The following is a 23,627-nucleotide window of genomic DNA, read 5'->3' as shown; positions in this document are numbered from 1 at the left end:
AGCTAATCTTGTTTTCCGTAAGGTTTAGAAAACTGTTTTTTAGAGCTTTGAAAACCCTGCGAACTATTTTTCTAAACTCTGGTTTAATCCATATGTATTTGCTCAGTGTTTGTGTTTCATGCTTATTTTTGTTAAGTGAACATTATTTTAAACATACACTCATACATTTGTATACATTTATACCTTGCTCCCCATATATACGCATCATTTTCCTTAAAAAGAGAAAACAAGAAAGACTATGTTTGGAGAGGGCGCTATAAACTCAATATATGATAGTGATGTCAAAATTTTTTCCTTTACAACTTCTATTGAAATGGCAAGACTTTCTTGAAACAACATTCAGTGTTTGTTTTTAAAACAAACCCATGGGTTTACTTTGTAAAAACTCATGAATGTTTTTTTATTCATCCCATATCCTTTTCAGAGTCGCTCCATGCCAAAGGAAATATGATTAAGGCAGCTCGGGAAGAGTTTTGGTCGGCAATAGGACACAATGGATATATGTTGTGGCAGATTCAAAAGGGAGAATGGGAAAATCTGCATGGATATCCTTGGTGGAGGATATCTTTGCCCTCAAACTGATAGCAGTAACTTAAATTTAGCTCCATAGCTTCTGTTAAAAAAAAAACAAAAAAAAAAACCAAAAAAAACCCACAACCAACTACTAAGTCCTAAAATTTTTATAAAGCCCAGTGGTAATACTAAAGCTGATATTGACAAAACACTTAAATAGATCTATTCTGTGTGTGTTCACTTTCGTGGTTTAGATAGTTTTAAGATGTGGTTTACTCTGGGAATTTTTCTCTCCTTGCCTTAAATATTGACTGAGTTTGAAATAAAATATGTTTATGATGAAACCTGTGAGAAAAGAGTTCTATTGAAGGCTGCCTCTCTATCCCCAGACTGAAGAATGCATCAGGGTTTAGAGCTTGTTTTGATGTCAGTAGAAATGCCATATTCTGCAGAGAGAGATGTGGGCATAGAGTGAATGTGGTTGGGAAAAGAAAGTGTTGGTGCCAAGGATGGTTATTTAGCTTCAAAAATTTTAAGGTACAGGGGCGCTCAGGTGGCTCATTTGGTTAAGCCTCCGACTTCAGCTCAGGGCGTGATCTCACTGCTCCTGACTTCCGAGCCCCGCCCGCATCAGGCTCTGTCCTGATAGCCTGGAACCTGCTTCAGATTCTGTCTCCAACTCTCTGCCCCTCCCCTGCTTGCGCTCTGTCTCTCTCTCTTTCAACTATAAAAAATAAAATGTAAAAAAAGTTATATATATGTGTGTGTGTGTGTGTGTGTGTGTGTGTGTGTGGAGTATTACTCGGCAATCAAAAAAGAATGAAATCTTGCCATTTGCAACTACGTGGATGAAACTAGAAGGTATTATGCTAAGTGAAATTAGTCAATCAGAGAAAGGCAAATATCATATGACTTCACTCATATGAGGACATTAAGACACAGAACAGATGACCACAAGGGAAGGGAATAAAAAATAACATAAAAATGGAGGGGGACAAGAATAAGAGACTCTTAAATATGGGTTTAAAAAACAGAGGGTTACTGGAGGGGTTGTGGGTAAGGGGCACTAAGGAATCTACCCCTGAAATCAGTGTTGCACTATATGCTAACTAACTTGGATGTAAATTAAAAAAATAAAATTAAATTAAAAAGTTTTAAGGTACAAATGACATAGAATAAATACACTCTCCAAAATATATTCAAAACCATGTAAATCATAAAGATTCACATATTCCACCTTCTCTTTGGAAACCTAATGGTACACGTCCATTGTGAATATAACGAGTACCACATCCGACTTGGATTCTGCAGATATCTATTTCAATAGCTCAGTTGATGTGAACCAGTCAATTTTATTAACTGATTAAATACAGTAAAAAAGGAAGTTAATGGAAAAGTGGAACAGATTAGTTTGAAAAGTCTCTGTTGTAGTTTGAATATATTGTCTCTTTAAACTGGATTTGTAAGAGAAAGCAGATGTTATTTGTAAATTTTTGTGGCTTTGCAAGAAAATAAACATTAATGATGTTCGCTACCTCAAGTAAAGAACATTAAGAATACCTTTCTCTGTGTATGTGTATTTGTTTCAGGCAAACTATAAAGTTCACACATTCTCTGGAATGTCTGGAGGCCTACCTAGTGCCTGGCAATTTTTCAAAGAATGCTTGGTAACATGCTTTTACCTTGGCTTTGTATGTGCCTTCTTCATGTGTGCCAGAGTTCAACTTTGGTCTCAGTGATTGGCCACAAATATTTCATCAGCCTTGGGTTCGCTTCAGTATTTGTGAAACCAAATAGTGTATGCTTAATTCCATGTCATTTTTTTCATCTCCAATTAATATGTTATCAATTATCATTTGCTCACAGAGGTTATCATCACTTTCAGTTAATTTCAGGAGCACAAGCAGGTATATCATTTAAATTTATTTTTGACATCTTAATATGCATATTTAGATGGCTAAAACATTCTAGAGGTCAGTTGGAGTGGCAAATACCCTTAAATGTTTTCTATGTTGAAAATCCATTAATCATTGAAATGTATAGATATTATTTTGGAGTTAAAGTACATATAAAGTTTTATATTCATAAAGTGATTGAGAACTTCAAGTAATTAAAGTAAGGAAATAGCATTTACATCATTAAACTACTTTAATAATATTTTTGATTTTAAACTACTTACAATTAGGACATTAATTAGGACACGAGTTTTTCAAGAAAAAGTTCTTGTTAATTCTTTACATCTTGTGAAAATGAATTATAAGTAGGTCCAACCATAACTAGTTGGTTCTCATTAATTAAACCTCAAAACAATAGACTCTAAACAAATGGTTTAAGAAGATAATTCCTTCTAGATCTGAATATATAGAGGCTAAACATTTAATCAAGAGTTTGTCAAAATTATTGCTGTAAAGTGCTCACCATTTTCAGCAGTGAAGATAAAGAAATTCTGAGATTTGCCTAAGCTGTGGATCTTAGCTACAAAGTTCCACAAGAAAATTAAGGGAAAAGGTCTTCCAGAATTATATTCTGCTCTGCACAAAATCATTAGGAATATTATTAAAATTGTTGTTTATACCTTACGTATGGGACAGGGAAAAGTGACTAGCTTTTTTTGCCTTTTTTAAAAAAGAACTCAACAGCAGAATTAAGTAATGATGAATTCTATGCTTCTAGTTTACTCATTGATTAGGGATTTCTGAATCTTACAGAGGTTACATTGCACTGTACTATGACTAAAAATATATTTCCAGAATGGAAAACCGTTATAGAAAGTGTCAGGAGTTTGTCACTGACAGTGTAGCAAGCATGAGAATTTATGTGTGTGTTCACATTCATTAATTACATGTTCACAGAGTGATTGTTACCTATCATAAAATAATCAGATAACTGACATTAAGCCAAAGACAAGCTATGTGAAATACTGGAGGTGCAGATGGTCTCCAAGTGGTTCAACTTTTGATTTTTTGACTTTATAGTGGTGCAAAAGCCATATACATTCAATAGAAATCATACTTTGAATTTTAAATTTTGTTATTTTCCCAAGGTAGTAATATGCAATATGATAATCTTTTATGAATCTGGGCAGTGGCAGCAAGCTGAGTTCCCAGCCAGTCACATGATCATGAGGGGAAACAACTAGTCTGTACCCATACAACTGTTCTATTTTTCATTTTCAGTTTAATATTCAATAAAATTCATGAGATATTAAATGGTTTATTATAAAATAGGCTTTGTGTTAGATGATTTTGCTTGGCTGCAGGTGTTCTGAACACATTAAGTAGGCTAGGCTAAGCTGTGATGTTCAGTTGATAAGGTTTATTAAATGCATTTCAACTTACAGTATTTTCAACTTATGACAGATATATCAGGACATAACCCCATTGTAAGTTTAGGAAGATCTTTTTCAATGACTTTTAAGATATTATTTATGTATTATAAATACATGCCAACAAATTGGATAACCTAGAAGAAATGGATAAATTCCTGGAAACATATAATTTTCTAAGACTGAATCATGAAGAAGGAGAAAATCTGAACAGTAGTGGGAAGATTGAATCAGTAATCAAAAACCTCCCAACAAATAAAAGTCCAGGACCAGAGAGCTTTGCTGATGAATTCTACCAAGCATTCGAAAGAATTAAAACTAATCCTCAAACTCTTCCAAAAAGTAGAAGAGGAGAAAACACTTCCAAACTTATTTTACAAGGCCAGCGTCCCTGATTCCAAAACCAGACAAGGACACAAGAAAATTGCCGGCCAATATCCCCGATGAACATAGATGCAAAAGTCTTCAACAAAAGATTAGCCAACTGAACTTAAAAATACATTAGGGGCAGCTGGGTGGCTCAGTTGGTTAAACGTCCAACTTCAGCTCAGGTCATGATCTCATGGTCTGTGAGTTCAAGCCCTGCATCAGGCTTTGTGCTGACAGTTTGGAGCCTGGATCCTACTTCAGATTCTGTGTCTCCCTCTCTCTCTGCCCCTCCCCCTCTCACACTCTGTCTCTCTCTCTCTCAAATAAATAAACATTAAAAAACATTTTAAAAATACATTAAAAGGACCATACACCATAATCAAGTGGTTTTTATTCCAGGGATGCAAAGATGATTAAAGATCTGCATATTAATCAGTGTGATACACCACATTAACAAAATGAAGGATAAAAATTACATGATCAATAGACGCATAAAAAGTAGCTGACAAAAATCCACATCCATTTATGATAAAAATTATCAGCAAAGTGGGCATGGAGGAAATGTACCTCAACATAACAAAGGCCATTTATGGCAAGCCTGCAGCTAACATTATACTCAATGGTGAAAAGCTATAAGCTTTTCTTCTAAAATCAGAAGGCAAGGATGTCCACTCTCACCAGTTTTATTTAACATAGAATTGGAAATTCTAGTTATAGAAATTAGGAAAGAAAAAGAATTAAAAAGTATCTAAATTGGAAAAGAAGAAGTAAATTTGTGACTATTTGAGATGACATGATATTATAGAAAACCCTGAAGACTCCACCCAAAATTTGTTACAACCAATAAAAAATTCAGTAAAGTTGCACGATATAAAATTAGTATACAGAGATATGTTGCATCTTTATGCACTAATAATGAACTATCAGAAACTAAGAAATTAATCCCATTTACAATTGCATTAAAAAATACCTAGGAATAAATTTAACCAAGGAAGTGAAAGACCTATGTACTGATTACTGTAAGACATTGATGAAAGAAATTAAATAAGACACAAATAAATGGAAAGATATTTTGCACTCATGGATTGGAAGAATAACTGTTGTTAAAATCTCTCTTCTACCCAAAGCAATCTACGGATTCAGTGTAATGCCTATCAAAATGCCAATGGTAGTTTTTTGTTTTGTTTTGTTTTGTTTTAAGGAAGTAGAACAAACAATCCAAAAATTTCTATGGAGCCACAAAAGGCCCCAAGTAGCCAAAGCAATCTTGGGAAGAAAAGAAAAAAAAAAAAACTGGAGGCATGACACTCCTTGATTTCATACCCTATTACAAAGCTGTAGTAATCAAAACAGTCTGGCACTGACATAAAAACAGATACATAGATCAATGGAATAGAATAGAGGTCCCAGAAGTAAACCTACAATAATGGGTTTATTAATTTATAACAATTAAATTAATTTATAACAAAGTAGGCAAGAATATACAATGCAGACAGGACAGTCTCTTCAATAAACGATGTTGGGAAAACTGGTTAGCCACATGCAAAACAATGAAACTGGACCACTATCTTATGCTATACATGAAAATTAATCCAAAATGGATTAAAGACTTGAATGTAAGACCTGAAATTATAAAACTACTGGAAGAAAACATAGGTGATAAGATCCTCAACATCTGCCTCGTTTTTGAGTTTTTGGATCTGACTCAAAAAGCAAAGGCAACAAAAGCAAAAACCAACAAGTGGAACCACATCAAACTAAACTATAAAGCTTCTGCACTGTAAGGAAAACCAGCAACAAAATGAGTAGGTAACCTACAAATGGGAGAGAATATTTGTAAATTATGTATCTGATAATGGACTAATATCTAAAATATACAAAGTACTCCTACAACTCAATTGCAAAAAAAAATCTGATTAAAAAATGGGCAGAGGATCTGAATAGACATTTTTGCAAAGAAGATATACAGATAGGCAACAGGTGCATGAAAAGATACTTTACATCTCTAAACATCAGGGAAATGCAAATCTAAGCTACAATGAATGATCACCTTATACCTGTTAGATTGGCTATTATCACAAAGGTAAGAGATAACAAATGATCATGAGGATGTAGAGAAAAGGGAGCCCTTATGAACTGTTGGAGGGAATGGAAATTGGTGCAGCCACTGTGGAAAAAAGTATGGAAGTTCCTCAAAAAATTAAAAATACAATTATCATATGATCCAGGAATTCCACTTCTGGGTATTTATCTGAGGAAAGTGAAAACACTAACTTGAAAAGGATATATGCATCCCCATGTTTATTGCAGCATTATTTATAATAGCCAAGATATGGAAACAACCTAAGTGTCATTGATGAATGAATGGATAAAGAAAAGGTGGTATATATATGTAGGATAGAATATTATTCAGCCACAAAAAAGAATGAAATCTTGCCATTTGCAACAACATGAGTGGATACTGAGGGCATTATACTGAATGAAATAGGTCAAAGACAAATACCACATGATATCACTTACATGTGAAAAACAAAACAAAACAAAAAACAAAACAAGACAGTAGGCTCACAGGTACTGAAAGCAGATTGGTGGTTGCCCGAGGTGGGAGATGGGGAGTGGGTGAAATGAGTGCAGGGAGTCAGAAGGCACAAGCTTTCTGTTTAAAATAAATAAGTAATGGGGATGTAATGTATAGTATTCTGACTATAGTTAATAAACTGTATTGATACTTGAAAGTTGCTAAGAGAGCAGATCTTAAAAGTTCCCATCACAAGAAAAAGAAAATTCTGTAGTTACGTATGGTGATAGATGTTGGCTAGACTTATTGGGTGATCATTTAACAATATATACAAATATCAATTACATTGTAAACCTGAAAAGAATACATTGTTACATATGAATTATACCTTGGTAATTTTTTTTTTAATCTAGCTTGAACCAAGGAAATATTACATTATACATTGTAGTTAACATTATCAATATAGCAACACATAACCAACCAATAGTTGCCCACAGAGTACCATGGCTGGAACTTGCTTGTGAAGTAACAAGAGTGTCAATGTTTCTTACATGGTACCTGCAGTGAGGATCACCTTACTAGTTCTTTCTAGGATGGATGCTAAAATTGGTGTATAGGTAAGGAAAACTAAGCTAGAGAAAGATATTCTGATGATTTTGTTTTCTTGAAATCCAAGATTTCAAGATGTGGCCTGTTTCAGGACACATTTCCAGATCTAAGATTTAAGAGCAGAATTTCCTCAAGGGATAATTATGAGGCCACATGTTCATTTAAAAAGTATTAGAAATAAAAATGTAAGTGAGGGCTATAATTTTTTTGAAATTTTCTTTTTTAACAGCGTTATTGAGATATAATTCACATATCATGTCATTCACCCGCTTCAAGTGTATGCTTCAGTGGCTTTCAGTACAATTTTAGAACATTTTCATTATCCCAGCAAGAAACCCTGCACCCTTAGCTGTCATTCTCCAACCTCCCAACCTTCCCCCCACCCCCAGACCCAGGTAACTTCTAATCTAGTCTTTGTATATAGATTTTCCTATTCTGAACATTTCCTCTAAATAGGATCATATAAGTGGCCTTTTATAATGGATTTCTTTTACTTAGCATAATGTTTTCAGGGTTTATTTGTGTTATAGCATGAATCAGTTCTTCATTTTTAAAAAAACAGCAAATACTATTCCATTGTATAGGTATAGCATGTTTTGTTTATTCATTATTTGGTTGTTTCCACTCTTGGGCCATTATGCATAATGATGCTATGAACATTTGATTACAAGCTTTTGTGTGGATATATTTTCATTTTTCTTGGGTGCATACCTAGAAGCAGAGCTGTTGGTCATAGGTAATTCTACATTAATATTTTGAGAAGCTGCCAAAATGTTTTCTGAAGTGGCTACAATTTTGTTTCCACCAGCAACTAGGGGAGTTCTGATTTCTTTACATCCTTACCAAAACTCATTCTCTGTTTGTCTTTTTTATTTTAGCCATCTTTGTTGGTGGAAAGTGGAAGCTCATGTGGTTTTTTGTTTGCATTTCAACAATGACAATTGATGTTGAGCATCTTTTGATGTGTTTATTGAGTATTTGTATACATTCTTGGGAGAACTGTCTATCCAAATCCTTCATCCATTATTCTAATTGGTTCATTTGTCTCTGTATTGAATTGTAAGTGATTTTTTGTATATTCTGGATGCAGGTTCTTTATCATACATATAATTTGCAAATATTTTCTCACATTTTGTGGAGTGTCTTACTTTATTGATGATATTCTTTGACATCAATAATATTGTATTGTAATTATCAAACTTGCTAAGAGACTAGATTTTAATTATTCCAACCACTAAAAAGAGATGATAAGTATGTCATGTGATAAAGGTGCTAATTATCACTGCAATGGCAATCCTATTAAAATATAAATGCAACAAATTTACGTGTTGTACACTTTATTTTTTTTTTTTTTTGCAGAAGCACATATGCATTTAATTTTATGTGAATAGAGTTTTTTTGAAGAATAATATAGTATATTCACTTACACACAACTATAATCTTTACTTGTAATATTTATTTGAATACAGCTATATTGGGTAAGATACTGTTCTTTAAGAAATATCCAGAAAAATAGCCATCATCCCACCCCAAAATTTAACAAATTAAAATGCTGATGGAGGATAGCAAAGTAATTATGTTATTAAACGTGTACATCTAAATGTTCTATGTCAAATATATTTCAGTAAATAATAAATAACAAATTTAAGAAAATTAAAAGATGTTTTTTGAGGTACATGAATTTTTAATTTTGATGTTGCTTATACAACATCAAAGGTTTTGGGGTTGGGGCGCCTGGGTGGCGCAGTCGGTTAAGCGTCCGACTTCAGCCAGGTCACGATCTCGCAGTCCGTGAGTTCGAGCCCCGCGTCAGGCTCTGGGCTGATGGCTCGGAGCCTGGAGCCTGTTTCCGATTCTGTGTCTCCCTCTCTCTCTGCCCCTCCCCCGTTCATGCTCTGTCTCTCTCTGTCCCAAAAATAAATTTAAAAAAATGTTGAAAAAAAAAAAATTAAAAAAAAAAAAAAGGTTTTGGGGTGATGGTGGGGTGGTCCAGAGCCAACGGCCAAGAAAGAACTCTTGAAGATGTCTTTGGCACAAAAAGGTGACTTTATTAAAGCATGGGGACAGGACCTGTGGGCAGGCAATGCTGCATGGGGTGGTGACTGGTAACTCAATATATACCCTCAGGTTGGGAGAGGGTCAGGGATGGAGGAAGTCTCTAAGGAATTTTGGAAGCAAGGTTTCCAGGACCTTGAGAGGCTGGCTGTTGCTAGGGAAACACCATTATTACCCTTTAGTAAAACCTCAGTCCTGAGACCCTTCAGATGTATATGGCAGTGGGTGGGGGTGGGGGCATAAGCCTGGAGTATGACTGCCAGCATATATCTTGGGGCAGTTGAGATAAAGGAAGTAGACTACAGGATCCTTGAGGTTGGGATAACCTTAAGCTAAGATTCTCTTTCGCCCCTAGTAAAGTGTCATCTTCCAGTCAGCTGAGCTCCTGGAGGGAGGTCACTCTGCTGGTTTCAAGGACTTGTCAATGGGCTGTAGGCAGCAAGGGAACTTAATTTTTCATTTGCCTTAGTTTCCCACATCATCATGGCAAGCATTTAAACCTTTTTCCTTTGTTCTTGGGTAGCCAGGAATGTCAGAGGAATATCACACATATTCCACTGTGGGGGGATGGGGGAGGGGAGTGTGTGTATGCCAGCCTGTATTTTGCCCTCAGCCTGCCCCACATTCCCTCATCACTTACACTTCTGAAGTCATATCTAAGAAACTGTTGCTTAATACACGGTAACAAAGATTTATTTCTGTTCTTTTCTGAGTTTTATAGTTTTAGCTATTATATTAATGTGTATAATCCATTTTGAATGTATTTTTGTGTGTGGTGTGAGGTATTCTACTTTTCCATGTGGATATCCAGTTATCCCGGCATCAGTAATTGAAAATATTCTCCTCATTAAATTGTCGTGGTACCCATGTCAAAAATCAATTGAAAATAAATGTAAATTGTTAAACCTAACAAAATGGGTTTATTTTGGACTGTCAATCCTATTCCTTTTATATATTTGATATATAGACACATTATATATGTTTTATATATTCATGCCTGGACCACACTCTCTTGCTTATTATAATTTTGTAGTAAGTTTTAAACCAGGAGGAATGAGTGCTTCAACTTTTTTTTTCTCCAAGATTGTTTCGCCTATTCTAGGGCTTTTGCATTTCCATCTGAATTTAAGGATTAGCTTTTCAGTTTCTGCAAAAAAACACAGTTGGGATTTTGATAGGTATTGTGTTGAAACTATAGATGAATTTGAGGAGTATTGTTATCTTCACACTACCTCTTCCAATTTATGAACATGATGTCTTCCCATTTATTGAGATCTTTTACTTCAACAGTATTTTGTGGTTTTTGGTGTACCTGTCTCATGCTTCTTTTGTTAAAGTTATTTGTAAGTACTTTGTTCTTTTTGATGCTATTGTAAATGGCATTGCTTCTTAATTTCACATCTGGGGTATTCATTGCTAGTGTAGAGGAATGCAGTTGATGTTTGTATATTGATCCTGCAACTTACCTGAACTCATTTATTAGTTCTAACAGCATTTGTGTGTGTGTGCATGTGTTTGTAAATTCCTTAGGATTTTCTTTTCTTTCATACAAGATCGTATTATCAGTGAATAGAGATAGTTTTACTTCTTTCCTTTCAACTTGAATGTCTTCTTATTGCTTTTAATTACCTAATTGCCTACATTTTTCTTTCATGGCTTTTGGTCAGTTTTTGGTTTGCCCCAGTTGGTACTGCTGTTTCAGGCAGCTGTGATGTTATAAAATTGCCCAAGTTTTTTTTTTTTTTTTTTTGGTTTGGTTTGGTTTTTAAAGAAATGCCCTGGAGAAAGTGCTTTACACACTGAGGGGGGTCTTTCACAGCGAGGGGGCTCTTGTCAGTCAAGTCAAAGGAAGAGAAGCCCTATAAATGGGATTTTTCAGGGAGTTACCTGATAGGTCAAACACTGAAAGTTCTCTGATGGTGCAGCCTTGGGGAAGATTCCAAACCCCTTCTGCACTGACCCCATTGAGTGTTAATCTGTTGTTTTTCACAGCTCGCATGTTGGAGAGTCTTGCTGATTTCCAAGCATGGAATTGGAGAAAGGAGACTGGGATTGGGTAAGTGAAGGTGCCACAGACCTCATCATTGTTCTTACCAAGATTCAGCCTTTTTTTTTTTTCTTGATAAATGCTCCTTGGATTATTGTAAGCATTTGGTAAATTTCTAGATTCCTAAAAAAGTTGATTTTGACAATTCATCCAGTGTTTTTCTTGCTTATATAAAGGAATCAATTTTTGAAGTTCTTTCCTCTGCCGTTCTAGAATTGGTTGTCTTTGAGAGCTGTTATTTTAAATCTACTTCCGAAAATAATCAGAAGGCATCCTCGATATTGCAGAAAGCTTTAATTGGACGGATTGTGCTGGTGATGTTTCATCACTATCATCAACCAAATGTTTGAGTCCAGAAATGAAAAATAAGATTCATTATTTCATATGGAAAGAAAGTAATGCTGAATAACCTGGGGCGACCTCATCATCAGCAGTAACATATATAGTAACAGAGTGAGCCAAAAACTGTCTTGTTTTTCCGGTGACTCAGTTGAAAGTGAGCATATGCTTAGCTTCATAATGCACATTACTGTGCCTACAGGAGCGATCTAACTGTTCAGTATGCTGAAAAATCACCATTCTTGCATGGTCAAATCAAAATTCAGAACTCTAACTAGTAAAAGTTGAATAACAAATGATAATAACAACTGATTGTAATAAATTTCTGATTTTTTTTTTTACTCGGAGTTTATCCTATGTTGTTATTAATTGACTTTGGCTTTATCTTCAATCAAATATTGACTTTAATACTTGGTCGTTAAGCATTTTTCCAAGTTATTTTTCATTATACCTCAACTTTCTAAGAGTAGCTGCAAAATGTCATAACCAGGTAGTTGGTGTTTTTTGGATTTTACAGATTTATATACTTGTTTTATATAATCACTAAGACAATGGCAAGTGTTCTCATGTGACAATGTACATCTTGTGAGAACTCTGTGTCTGAGTTTTTTATTTTACTTCCTTACTTCAAAAAGAGCTATGTGTAAAGGTAGAAAAGAAAGGTTGTCTACAAGGTTTCCTGGCATGTGTTTTACAAACCCATAAGCCCTTAGGATAATGAAGAGGAACGGTTCAGGAGGTTAAAGAGAGATAGGGTTTCAAGATAAAGCAATAGCAGTATTTGGCATTAACTTTTAATTTTAAAGTAATTTAAACTGTTCATAAGAACAGTACAAAGAACTTCAGTACAACCTTATGAAGGTCAACTTTGTGTCAAGTTGACTGGGCTAAGAGATGCCCAGATAGCTGGTAACCATTATTTCTGGGTTTGTCTGTGAGAGTATTTCTGGAAGAGATTAGCGTTTGAATCAATGGACTGAGTAAAGAGATCTGCCTTCACCAGTTTAGTGGTAGACATCATCCAAGCTGGTGACTGCCTAAAAAGAACAAAAAAGAGGAAGAAGGTTAAACTCACTCTGTCTTAAGCTGGGACATCCACTTACTCTTGCTCTGGACATGAGAGCTCCTGGTTCTTGGGCCTTTGAACCAGGACTGGAAACTATACCATTGGTTCCTCTGGTTTTTGGACCTTCATTTTTTTTTTTTAATTCAAGATTTTATTTAAATTCCAGTTAGTTAACATATAGCATAAGATTAGTTTCAGGAGTAGAATTTAGTCTTGGGCCTTGAAACTTGTACTGAATTATACCACTGATTTTCTTGGTGCTCCAGTTTATAGATGGCATATTGTGACATATCTCAGCCTCCGTAATCATGTAGGCCAATTTCCATAATAAATCTCCTCTTTTATATCTCTTTATATCCTATTGGTTCTATTTCTCTAAAGAATCCTGACTAATACACTAATTCACTTCACTTGTATTTCACAATTTTTAGCACTTTACATTTCCTTCTGTCTCTTTCTGTCTTGAGCCATTTGTGAGTAAGTTGTAGATACAATGACCTGAATTCCTAAAATTTTCAGTGTTTTCTAAAAGGAAGGGATGCTGTCCTTCATAACTCTGGTATACCCAATAAAGTAAGGAAATTAACATGAGTAAAATACTATCGTCTGATCCCCAGGCATACAAATTTTACCAGTTTTTCTGATAATGCCCTTTATAGAGTAAAATAACTACTCCCCCTTTTATTTATTTCTTTTCTGGTCCATAAACCAATCCAGATTACACATTGCATTTGGAGGCCATGTGTCTTTAGACTCTTTCAGTCTTTCTTTATCTTTCATGTCCTTAACTTTTTTTTTAATTTTAAGGTGTATGTATTCTATTATGTTTTCTTATAATTTGTTTCCAGCTGTGCATTTTAGAGTAGGAATACCACACAAGTAATGTAGTGTTCTTCTTAGTGTCTTATTAGAGGACAACTGTCCTACAGTTGGTGAGGTTAATTTTACCAGTTGTTTAAAGTTGTGTCTGCCAGATTTTCCCCTCCTAGTGTTAATCAATAAGTTTCTTGTAATTATAAATAAATAAAAAATAGTTTGTGGGGAGGTACTTTGAGACTATGTAGATCCTGTTTCACATCAAACATTGATCTATTAATTTTAACATCCATTGGCAGTTCTTTCCTGAATCGATTATTATGATGATTGCGAAATGGTGATTTCCTAATTTCACTATTCCTTCTATATTTGTTAGTTGGTATTCTACTATAAGGTAGAGATTTTTCTCCCATTTTTAATTTTCAATGGGCTACAATAGATTATTATTATTATTTATTTTGATATTAAATTTTTCCCAGGTTTAACCAGTGAGGCAGCCTTAAGGTCAACTGCTCTATTTTTTTGAAATGGCCCTATTAATCTTTGACTAAGCTCTTTTAGTTTCTTTCATGACAGAATGGTTTAGGTTAATCTTATATTTTCCCAACTGAAGCCGGGCAACTTTGTTTTTGTTGTTGTTTTTTTAATTGGAGAATGGATTTAGAAATCCTAGTCTGGGAACCAGATGTGTGTTCATGACTTCCAGGGTGACACTCAAAGTCACTATACATGTACCTGTATTTCTTTATATGTAAAAGCCATGTGTTTACACGGACAGCTCAGATTTGCTCTAGTCTTTCTCCCCTTTCATATTTGTACCTTCTTTATCCAACCATAGAACCCTAACACCTATGATTCTGAACAGATTTACTTATGTGTTCAATTCTCTTGTCTTTAGCTAATCCGTCAATTCTCTGGGCCATTTCCTTAGTGTCAGTCAGCCTTGGGAAACTCAAAAGTCAGTGACTCATGCTGTAGAGCAGCTGGGTCTCCACAGGAAAAGAGAAGGGAAGGAGCTAGCTAGAGCATTTTGAAGAGGCATTTTTCTCACAGACTTATACAATTATGACATTAATGAAGTGAGAAGAAGAAAGCTGACTATTTGATAATTCTAGTAAAAAGAACCAAAGACAGCCTTTCAAAGTGACTGGGTCCCAATCAAGGCATGGTAGTTGAAGAGAATTGATGGTCCTGAAGTGGCCATGTGGTCAGGATTAAGAGATGTCTATGAAGAGAAATAATTGGTGAATAAGGAGTAACCCCTCCTATAATGCCTTGTGCTAAATCAAGATATTACAACCATAGAAAGGCCTTAAGTATGGGAGAAAAGCTGAGCATCTGTAGGAAAAGGGACTTAGAATCAGAAATAACATTGAGTTACAGAAAATAAAGCACTATTTCTTGAGCACTCAAGTTTAGGGTTGAGATTTATAGCTACTGCATATGGAAATGACATAAGATAACCACACAAATATAAAATAAGGAGTTAAATAATAATATGTAACTTGCAATGCTCTTAAAAATAATATGACTAGATTTTCTATGGTGAACTATGGAGTTAATGAAATTATTACATACTTGGCATAACCTGGTGAAACTGGAAGATATTTTTTACCTCAACTTCCTTAAAAAATTTTTTTTATATATAATTTTAAAGCATCCACTTTTTAGGATAGCTTGTCAAGTTTTGTGAAAAATTTAAGAAATTCCATTATGAAAAATTTAAATGATAGATTTTCTTTTTTGTAATGACCTACACATTCAGAAGTCTTTCTTTACCCTTTGTAAATCATAATCCTAGACTGAGTTCCCAGGTGGGAACTGCTATTCTTTGACATCACCTTGATAAATGCTCTATATTATGCACATCTCCTCTGCCTCTGTCAACATCAGGAACAGGCACTGGACTGTAGAATCTATTTTTGTCAAACAAGCTTCTCATTTGCTTTGCTTGTCACAGCAGGCTATCTTGGACTTCTTTTTGCTGACTCTGCCTTTTCCTTCTTGTTCTGCATAATGTACACACAATATGTCCCAGACACTTTAGCAGTTACAGAATTTGAATCACAAAACAATATGAAAAAGGGTGTTCCTATCCTGTTGCTTTGACCTAACCTTGCAGATTTGTTCCTGCTGTTCTAAATATCCACCTTGCTTCCTAAAACCTACCTTCTTTGTTCATGTAATTCCCTCACTAACTCTGAAATTTTGATTGTCAGTGCTTCAACTGTTAAGACTCTCTTTAAATTCTATTTTCTGAGAGGACGTTCCAGGTCCTTTCCATGTAAATTATTATTATTTTTTCCCGTTTGTGGTTCTTTTACCAGAATTTGTACCACTCATGGATTATAATTACTTGGATAAATACAACTATGGGGGGACAAATTCCAAAGTTTCAGAGAGAAACCAGGTATGATTTCGTGACTTTAGACTTTGACAAGGAAGACTGATTTTTGTGTACTTTCAAAAATGGCTTTGATGAAGAGGAATTTTCCAGAAAGGACCTAAAGAAACAAATATGATAAGCACAAATTCAAGAGTCTAGAATAAGGGTCAGCAAACTTCTCCACTAAAGAGTCAGATAGTAACATTTTTGCCTTTGCAGCTCATATAATATAGCTCTGCTATAACTACTAAATTCTACCATTGTAGTGTAAAAGCAGTCATAGACAATATATATAAATCAGTGGGTATGACTGTGTTTCAATAAAACTTTATTTATGTTTATACAAAAGCAGGTGATGGGCAGAATTTGATCTATGGGCTTACTTTCCTGACCCCCAGGACTAGAAGACCTCCCTAAAGAGGAAAAGAGAGCTTCAGTTGACTTTCTCATAAGAATGATTCCAGTATTGGTGTAACCAGTTTTAATCTTTCTCAGACATCTGGATCCATTTCCATTTTCTCACTGTATATTCTGTTACATGCCCTGTAGCCACTTCATATTTACCTTGCCTAAAACTAAACTGATTTTCTTACCCAGGAAAAGGGTCTCCATCTTTTACATCAAAATTACATTATTTTACTAACAATATAACTTCTTACATTATTTTACTAACAATATAACTTCTAAACAATATAACTTCTAATAACTTTTTGTTTATTCATATTTATTAAATACCTGAGTGCCCTAAGTTATAAATACCTATTAATTATTGTTGGGAGATAATTCTCCATGGGTGTCTCATTTGTATACCTGCAAGCAGAGGGATTCAGTTTTTTTAAGACTGTCTTTTTCAGGAGGTATGGATAGCAAAACAGCCTTCAAGGTAGAGGAAGAGTCTTTTCTATAGAGCAGAGGACAGTTTTCTTTGTTGCCAAGTATAATAAAGATAATGCATCTCTCCAAAGGGGAAAGGTGGAGCAGGATTTCTTGTACCCCATTGCAAAGAATTTGAGATTCCTAAAATCAGTTTCTCAGCTGTGACTGAATCAAGTATGGATGATTCATCCTGAGGTAAAATTCATCTCCAGCTGTGAACCTATAACCAGTGAAACCATAATCCACATATTGTATTATGTCCTTACAAAACACAAGCTTGTGACAGGCATAGGATAGACATTCCCATTCCAAAAGGGGTTAATTACAGCAAAGAATCTAGTCACAGGGGTGCCTGGGTGGCTCAGTTGGTTAAGCGTCCGACTTCAGCTCAGGTCAGGATCTCATGGTCTGTGAGTTTGAGCCCCGCCAGCTCAGAGCCTGGAGCCTGCTTCAGATTCTGTGTCTCTCTCTCTCTCTCTCTCTGCCCCTCCCCTGTTCATGCTCTGTCTCTCTCTGTCTCAAAAATAGATAAATTAATTAAAATAAAAAAAATTAAAAATAAAATTAAAAAAAGAATCTAGTCACAGTTTCCAAACAAGTCCAAAACCTAGCGGGGAAAATTTCTTTAGCTTTTAAGCCTTAAGATAATCCTCTTTGGTTCAGTGCTCTGTCCTGAGGCCCACAAGGGTGGTGGTCTCATCTACTGAACCCACAGGGATGGCAGTGTTGCCCCCTCAGCTCCAGGCAACTGTCCTGCCCTGCTGAAGCCAAGGAAGAGACCATGTTGTCCATAGGCCTGTATCCTCTGCCCCCATGGTGGCAGTGGCACCCTACTGATTTCTGCATCACCTTCTTGGTCATTCTTCCCTTTTCTTTAAGGATAATGTATATGCACAGGCAGATAACTCTGTTGTCCTGTCCTTTCTATTCTGACAGTTTTCCTTTCTTTCATTACCTCTTTGTTCTTTAGTTTAAGCTGGCAGTGTTTCTACTGGTATCACCATTCCTTTCTTCTGCTGAGATGTCCTATTGGATACAGCCATATAAGAGTCATATATGACTCACACATAAGACTCCTATAGGTCATACCCATAATCTCTTTATCAAACTATTGTTCAGCCACACCCTTGGTGTTCTCAGAATATACTTTTTCAGTTTTTAAAGTATGGATAGGCTGAGAATTTTTCAAAGCTTCAAGTTCTGCTTCCTTTTTGTTTAATATTTCCTTCAGTTCATTTCTTTCTTGCATTTTACTATAAACTGTAAGGAGAAATCAGACTATACCTTTAACATTTTGCTTAGATAGTGCCTCAGTTAAACATTAAATTTCATTTGTCACAAATTCTACCTTCCACAAAAACTAGAACACAGTTCAGAAAAGTTCTTTATAATAGGAATTGCCCATCCATCAGTGTCCAGTAACATGTTCCTCATTTCCATTGAATGACTTGACCAAATACATCTTTTATATTTTTATCAACCATCTCTTTTTTAAAGCAATTGTGGCTTTTTCTTTTCTTTTTTAATTTTTTAAAATTATGTTTATTTATTTTGAGAGAAAGAGGGGGGTGGAGAGCATGAGCAGGGGAGGGCAGAGAGAGGGGGAAACAGGATCTGAAGCAGGCTCCAGGCTTTGAGCTATCAGCGCAGAGCCCAATGTGGGGCTCGAACCCACAAGCCATGAGATCATGACCTGAGCCTAAGTTGATGCTTAGGCACCTAGGGCCCCAGTTGTGGCTTTTTCTAATGTGCAACTCAAAACTCTTCCACTGACCCATTACTCTGTTTTAAAGCCACTTCTACATTTTAAAACATTTTTTACAGCAGCACCCAACTTCTCAGGAACAAAATCTGTATTAATTGGCTCGGGTTGCCATAACACAATACCACCAATAAGGTGGCTTAAACAACAGAAAATTTATTTTCTTTCTGTTATGAATAGAAGTTGAAAATCAAGGTGTTAACAAATTTAGCTTCTCCTGAGGCCTCTCTTCTTGGATTGCAAATGGCTACCTTTTTGCTGTGTCCTTACATGGTGTTTCTTCTATGTGCATCATCACTAATATGTCTTTGTGTGCTCCAATTTTCTCTCTTATAAGGACACCAGTCAGACTGGAGTAAAGCCCACCCTAATGACTTCATTTTAACTTAATCACCTCTTTCAAGGCCCTATCTCCACACAAATCACATTCTGAAATATGGGACATTTTAGAGCTTCACAATATGAATTTTATGAGGATACAATTCAGCTCATAAAAAGGAATATTGACATTCAATGAAAACACTAATTTTGAAGAACACAGTTGTTGAAGCAATCTGGTATTACTCTATAAAAGCATTGACCCTCACAGTATTTCACTTTTGTTGTTGAAAACGGAGAAAAAGCCACCTGTGGCTCCATCAGGTATAGTTTTCATTTTTACCCCTATTTTTGGATAATGACTGTATAAATAAGTATTTTTGAGCATAAAAGACAATGATATGGATAGTACTTTAATTCATTAACATTTTCTCTATATTATTCTACAGATTGTGAATTTTATTTCTCCAATATAAGACTTCAGATTATCTGAAAGCTAGGTTGCTTATTGCTGTATTATAATTAACAGAGAATAAAATTTATTTTTTAATGCCTTTAAAATTTTCTTTCCTAACTTTACACACTAGGCTAATTTATTTCTCTCCTTTTTTTGGTTTAGCTTCTTGCTATTGCAGGTTGGTAGAGAAAATTAACCACAGGTTGAATGTAGGTTATTCTATTTAATATTTGTCAACCTTTTTATTCTTGGTCAATAATGCTTTAGTTATCACTAGATTCTTATATTCCCTATGTAATGTGTTTCTGGTATCTCTAAGTACTTCTATTCTGCTATGTTACCTTCATTATTCAGACAATAAGGTTATCTAGTAGCACAACCTTATTTTCCCATTTTATTGAGATAATAAAAGCTGTTGTGAGAAACTTCTCTGTTCTACATTGTATCGTAGAAGTGTTTTATATCCTTACTTTTGTTTTTAATTTCTTAGAGAAAGATACGTGGAGTATTTTTTCTCACCCTGGTTTTTCTCTCATTTATATACAAAATTAATTTTTTCTTTTGGGAACTTATTCCTTCATATATTCATTTTCTTGCATATAGTGGCCAATCTCAGCCTTCTACAAGTTCCTTCCCATTTGGAAGCAGTCAGGCTCAATCTCTTTATATCTCGTATCTCTCCATCCATCTAATGTCTATCTGTAATGTACATATTCATGATTCTGATATTTCTTATAGTATGATCTAATAAGAATATAAAAATATTTTCTTTCATGGGGCGCCTGGGTGGCTCAGTCGGTTGAGCTTCCGACTTAAGCTCAGGTCATGGTCTCACAGCTCATGGGTTCAAGCCCCGCATTGGGCTCTGTGCTGATAGCTCGGAACCTAGAGCCTGCTTCAGATTCTGTGTCTCCCTCTCTCTCTGCCCCTAACCCACTTGCATCTGTCTCTGTCTCTCTCAAAAATAAATAAAAAAAACATTAAAATATTATTTTCTTTCATTCAGATATAAGCTTCCTAAAGACCTGATCTAATGTTTTGAATTCTTCCTCATTTAATTTTAACCCCTGGGAATAGCAGCAATTAAATCCCAAACCCAAAAGATATTAGCTAAGAATAAAATCTACACAATGTGTTCTCGTATTAACTGACAAAGGTAAGCTGTCATGTAAGTAACTGATTCCATGAAAAAAATACATAAATAGGTAAGTAACTGATTCCATGGAAAAAATACATAAATAGGTGACTGAGGAGAGAGATCCTGGATATCCATTTTCAGTCAAAGTTTTTTCAGAAAATTTGGAAATTGTAACAGAAAATTAAATTTAACCAAGTTAGTTAACTGCTGTCAAAAAGAAGAACATATAAACAGAAGGGCAGTCATTAGCTTTAGTTTTCGAAAGGTAGAGCCTGAAACATCACAAGGATTTGCCAGGATGTCTCTAGCACTATCTAGGAGAAAGAGTAGCTACTTAGTGGGTGGATTTCTTCCAGGATTCAGGCTGTTCCCAAGCTTTATATGTTTTCCTTAGCTCCCCAGTTAACTCCAGGCTAAAGTATAAATTTCTTAGCATGTAAAAGCCTTGCCTTGATTTTGTTCCTGGCTATATGGCTGTTCTCATCCCTTGTCACACCCATAACACATACATCCCAGACATAATAGAGCAACTTGAAATTTTCTGTGTAGTCCGTACTACTTTTACATATAAAGTTGTTTCTGCTAAATATATTTATCATCCTTTTTTCCTAGTTAACACCTACTAATCCTTAACACTCAGCACAGGTAATTCCTACTGAGAAACTTCTTTGATCCATTAGTCTATGTAAGTGCCTTTGCTTGGTGTCTCATGCACTTTGTGTTTACCTCTGACATAGCACTTATGGTGAATTATATTCTCTGTGACTACTTTTTTTCACTGGAATATGAGCTCCTTGAAGACATGGGCAGAATTTAAAACCTTATTTTTTTTTAAAAAAAGGAAGAAGAATGTCACTAGTGAAGATGAGTTACATCAGGTCATTATAACTTTGGTGTTAATAACCATTGAATTCATCTAATGGACATACTTGTTCTTACTTCTTTTTTCATTAAGCACATTTCTGATTATAATTTCTCTTCCCTTCCTGTGGTAATTTGTCTTCCAATAGAAAATACTCTTCCAAGGACTTAAGCTTCTCCTACTCGTGGCACTTATATTTTTCATTGTATCCTAGATATTGAATTGTGATGTGCTGCATAGTTATGTTTTCCCTTCGAAATGTATTCTCCACTTGATTCTTTGTCTCAAGTGACTGATTTAAATAATAAACATCATTGAGTTCTTTTGTCCATTAGTTTATTGCTGTATTCGGCCAATGGGAGACCCTTAAATGTAGGTAAGAGGGTGTGACGGTTAAGGGGTCAGAGTATTTATTCCTACCTATGCTTATGACTTTCTGTGACACTTAGCTGAAAGTTATTAATTCTTTCAAGGTGGTCTTGTCTGTAACACTCTCCACTTCTGGATTCTGATAATAACTCTACCTGCCCTCCTTTTTCCTGTCCTGATGTGTTAACAGTCCCACTGTTACTAGGCCTGGGGTAATGCAGTGTTTCCTTATAGTTTCACTTTATCCAGGTTTTTGCAAAATACCCTAGGTAGAGTATGCCTTACTGGGACCATAGTGAAGATTAGATTAGCCATATTTGGTCTTGACTAATGCAGTAATTGCTTAAGGAAATAGCTCCAGGAAACAGATTTTCAAAATGGAATTCTAGAATGGAATCATTCATGTATGCAAAAACAAAAAAACAAAACAAACAAACAAAAAAGGATAGGGATAATAACTCTTTGCTAAGTGGGATGGGGCCTGGGTGATCCATGGCATAGCGTGGCACTATAGCTAATCAAATCAAATCAAATTGTTAGATGAAACACAGATGGAGGGAGATCAAGTGGCTGTGGCACTTAGTAGTTATGGCAACAATAGTGATTATACGATTGTTGGGTTTCTTGGATTTGGTTTATAACCTTAGAGATGTATGTATAGGAAAAACAAAAATATCATCTATGAACAGACAATTATGAACACCTGTGGAGATCTAGAAGGCCTGTTGGCAGTTTTGAAGGAATCCTTCATCTTATGAATTCATAGGGGATGTAAGATTGAAGACCAACAGCGTTTGATTGTAAACATCAATTAAATACTCAGCCTTGCTAATTATTTCACACTAAGATAAGGACCATAAGGAGGAAAGGGTAAGACTTCTATGTGTGGAATAGGGATATTTACATAGTAGGACAAAAGTGTACTTATCCTGTTTTGCCTCAAGGCTGTGTAAATCCACTCTCTTACGTGCTCTACTCTGGGGCAGTGATTCTCAGATTTTATTGTACATGTGAATCACCTGGGAATCCTTTTAAAATTTAGATTCTGGGGGCGTGAGCTGGGTGCTGCCTGAAAATAATCTCAATTCTTTACATCAAACACATTGTGCTAATTGAAAATGGTGAACAAGAAGTAACAAGCACTATAAATGTTTGAGTAAGCTCAACCAGAGCCAGAGAACGAGGAATAAATGCTTGAAAAGTTCAGTGGTGTGCCATACCAGTGAGATTCTTAGGGGTTCATGGTAAGATAAGCTTTCTAAACAACGAGACAAATTATTCCCCCTAACCTAGTGAAGGAAACATGGCTTGGGTGGGCCTCTTTGGATTTTGGAGGCAATATATTCTACATCATCTTCTTTCTTCAACCCATTTACTTCTCCAGACCAGTAAAGGTGCTAGTATTGATTCATATCTTGAATAACAAAGAGCTCTGAAACAAGAGTGGTTTTGGCTTAAGAGATCTTATAATTTGGGTCTAATAACCTAACATGTCCCAATGACTTTTTCAAGTATTTGTGACAGACACTGTTGTATGAGATGTTTCTAAATTCAAATAAGAGAAATCACAGATCAGGCACCTAGAGTTTAGGACTGATGCAATGCTCTCCATATTCTTCTGTCAACGATTTCTAGCTTGTTACTGGACTCTGGTAGAAAGTAGGTGCTTGGCTTTCTAAAATCCTGTAATTATGTGAATCAAATTGTCCAAGATGAACTGTATGTTATCAAATCAGCCCAGCTATAAAAGTGGATATGCACAGAAGCATTACCTTATACAAGAGGTGGTATATAATAGACTA

General features: G+C 35.3%; 1 protein-coding gene across 1 annotated transcript in view; it reads left to right on the top strand.

Moving 5' to 3' along the window:
- The window catches only part of LOC131513198 (uncharacterized), a 434,303-nt gene that overhangs the window by 207,420 nt on the left and 203,256 nt on the right, over nt 1-23,627 (top strand). The window contains exon 3 of the mRNA XM_058732542.1: nt 11,382-11,445. Within this exon, the coding sequence (XP_058588525.1) occupies nt 11,382-11,445 (64 nt within the window). The remainder of the gene's footprint in view (nt 1-11,381; nt 11,446-23,627) is intronic.

This window comes from Neofelis nebulosa, chromosome 5, assembly GCF_028018385.1.
Source record: "Neofelis nebulosa isolate mNeoNeb1 chromosome 5, mNeoNeb1.pri, whole genome shotgun sequence".
Lineage (NCBI taxonomy): Eukaryota > Metazoa > Chordata > Mammalia > Carnivora > Felidae > Neofelis > Neofelis nebulosa.
Note: the sequence above shows the minus strand (reverse complement) of the source record. Positions and strands in the feature narration are given on the sequence as shown.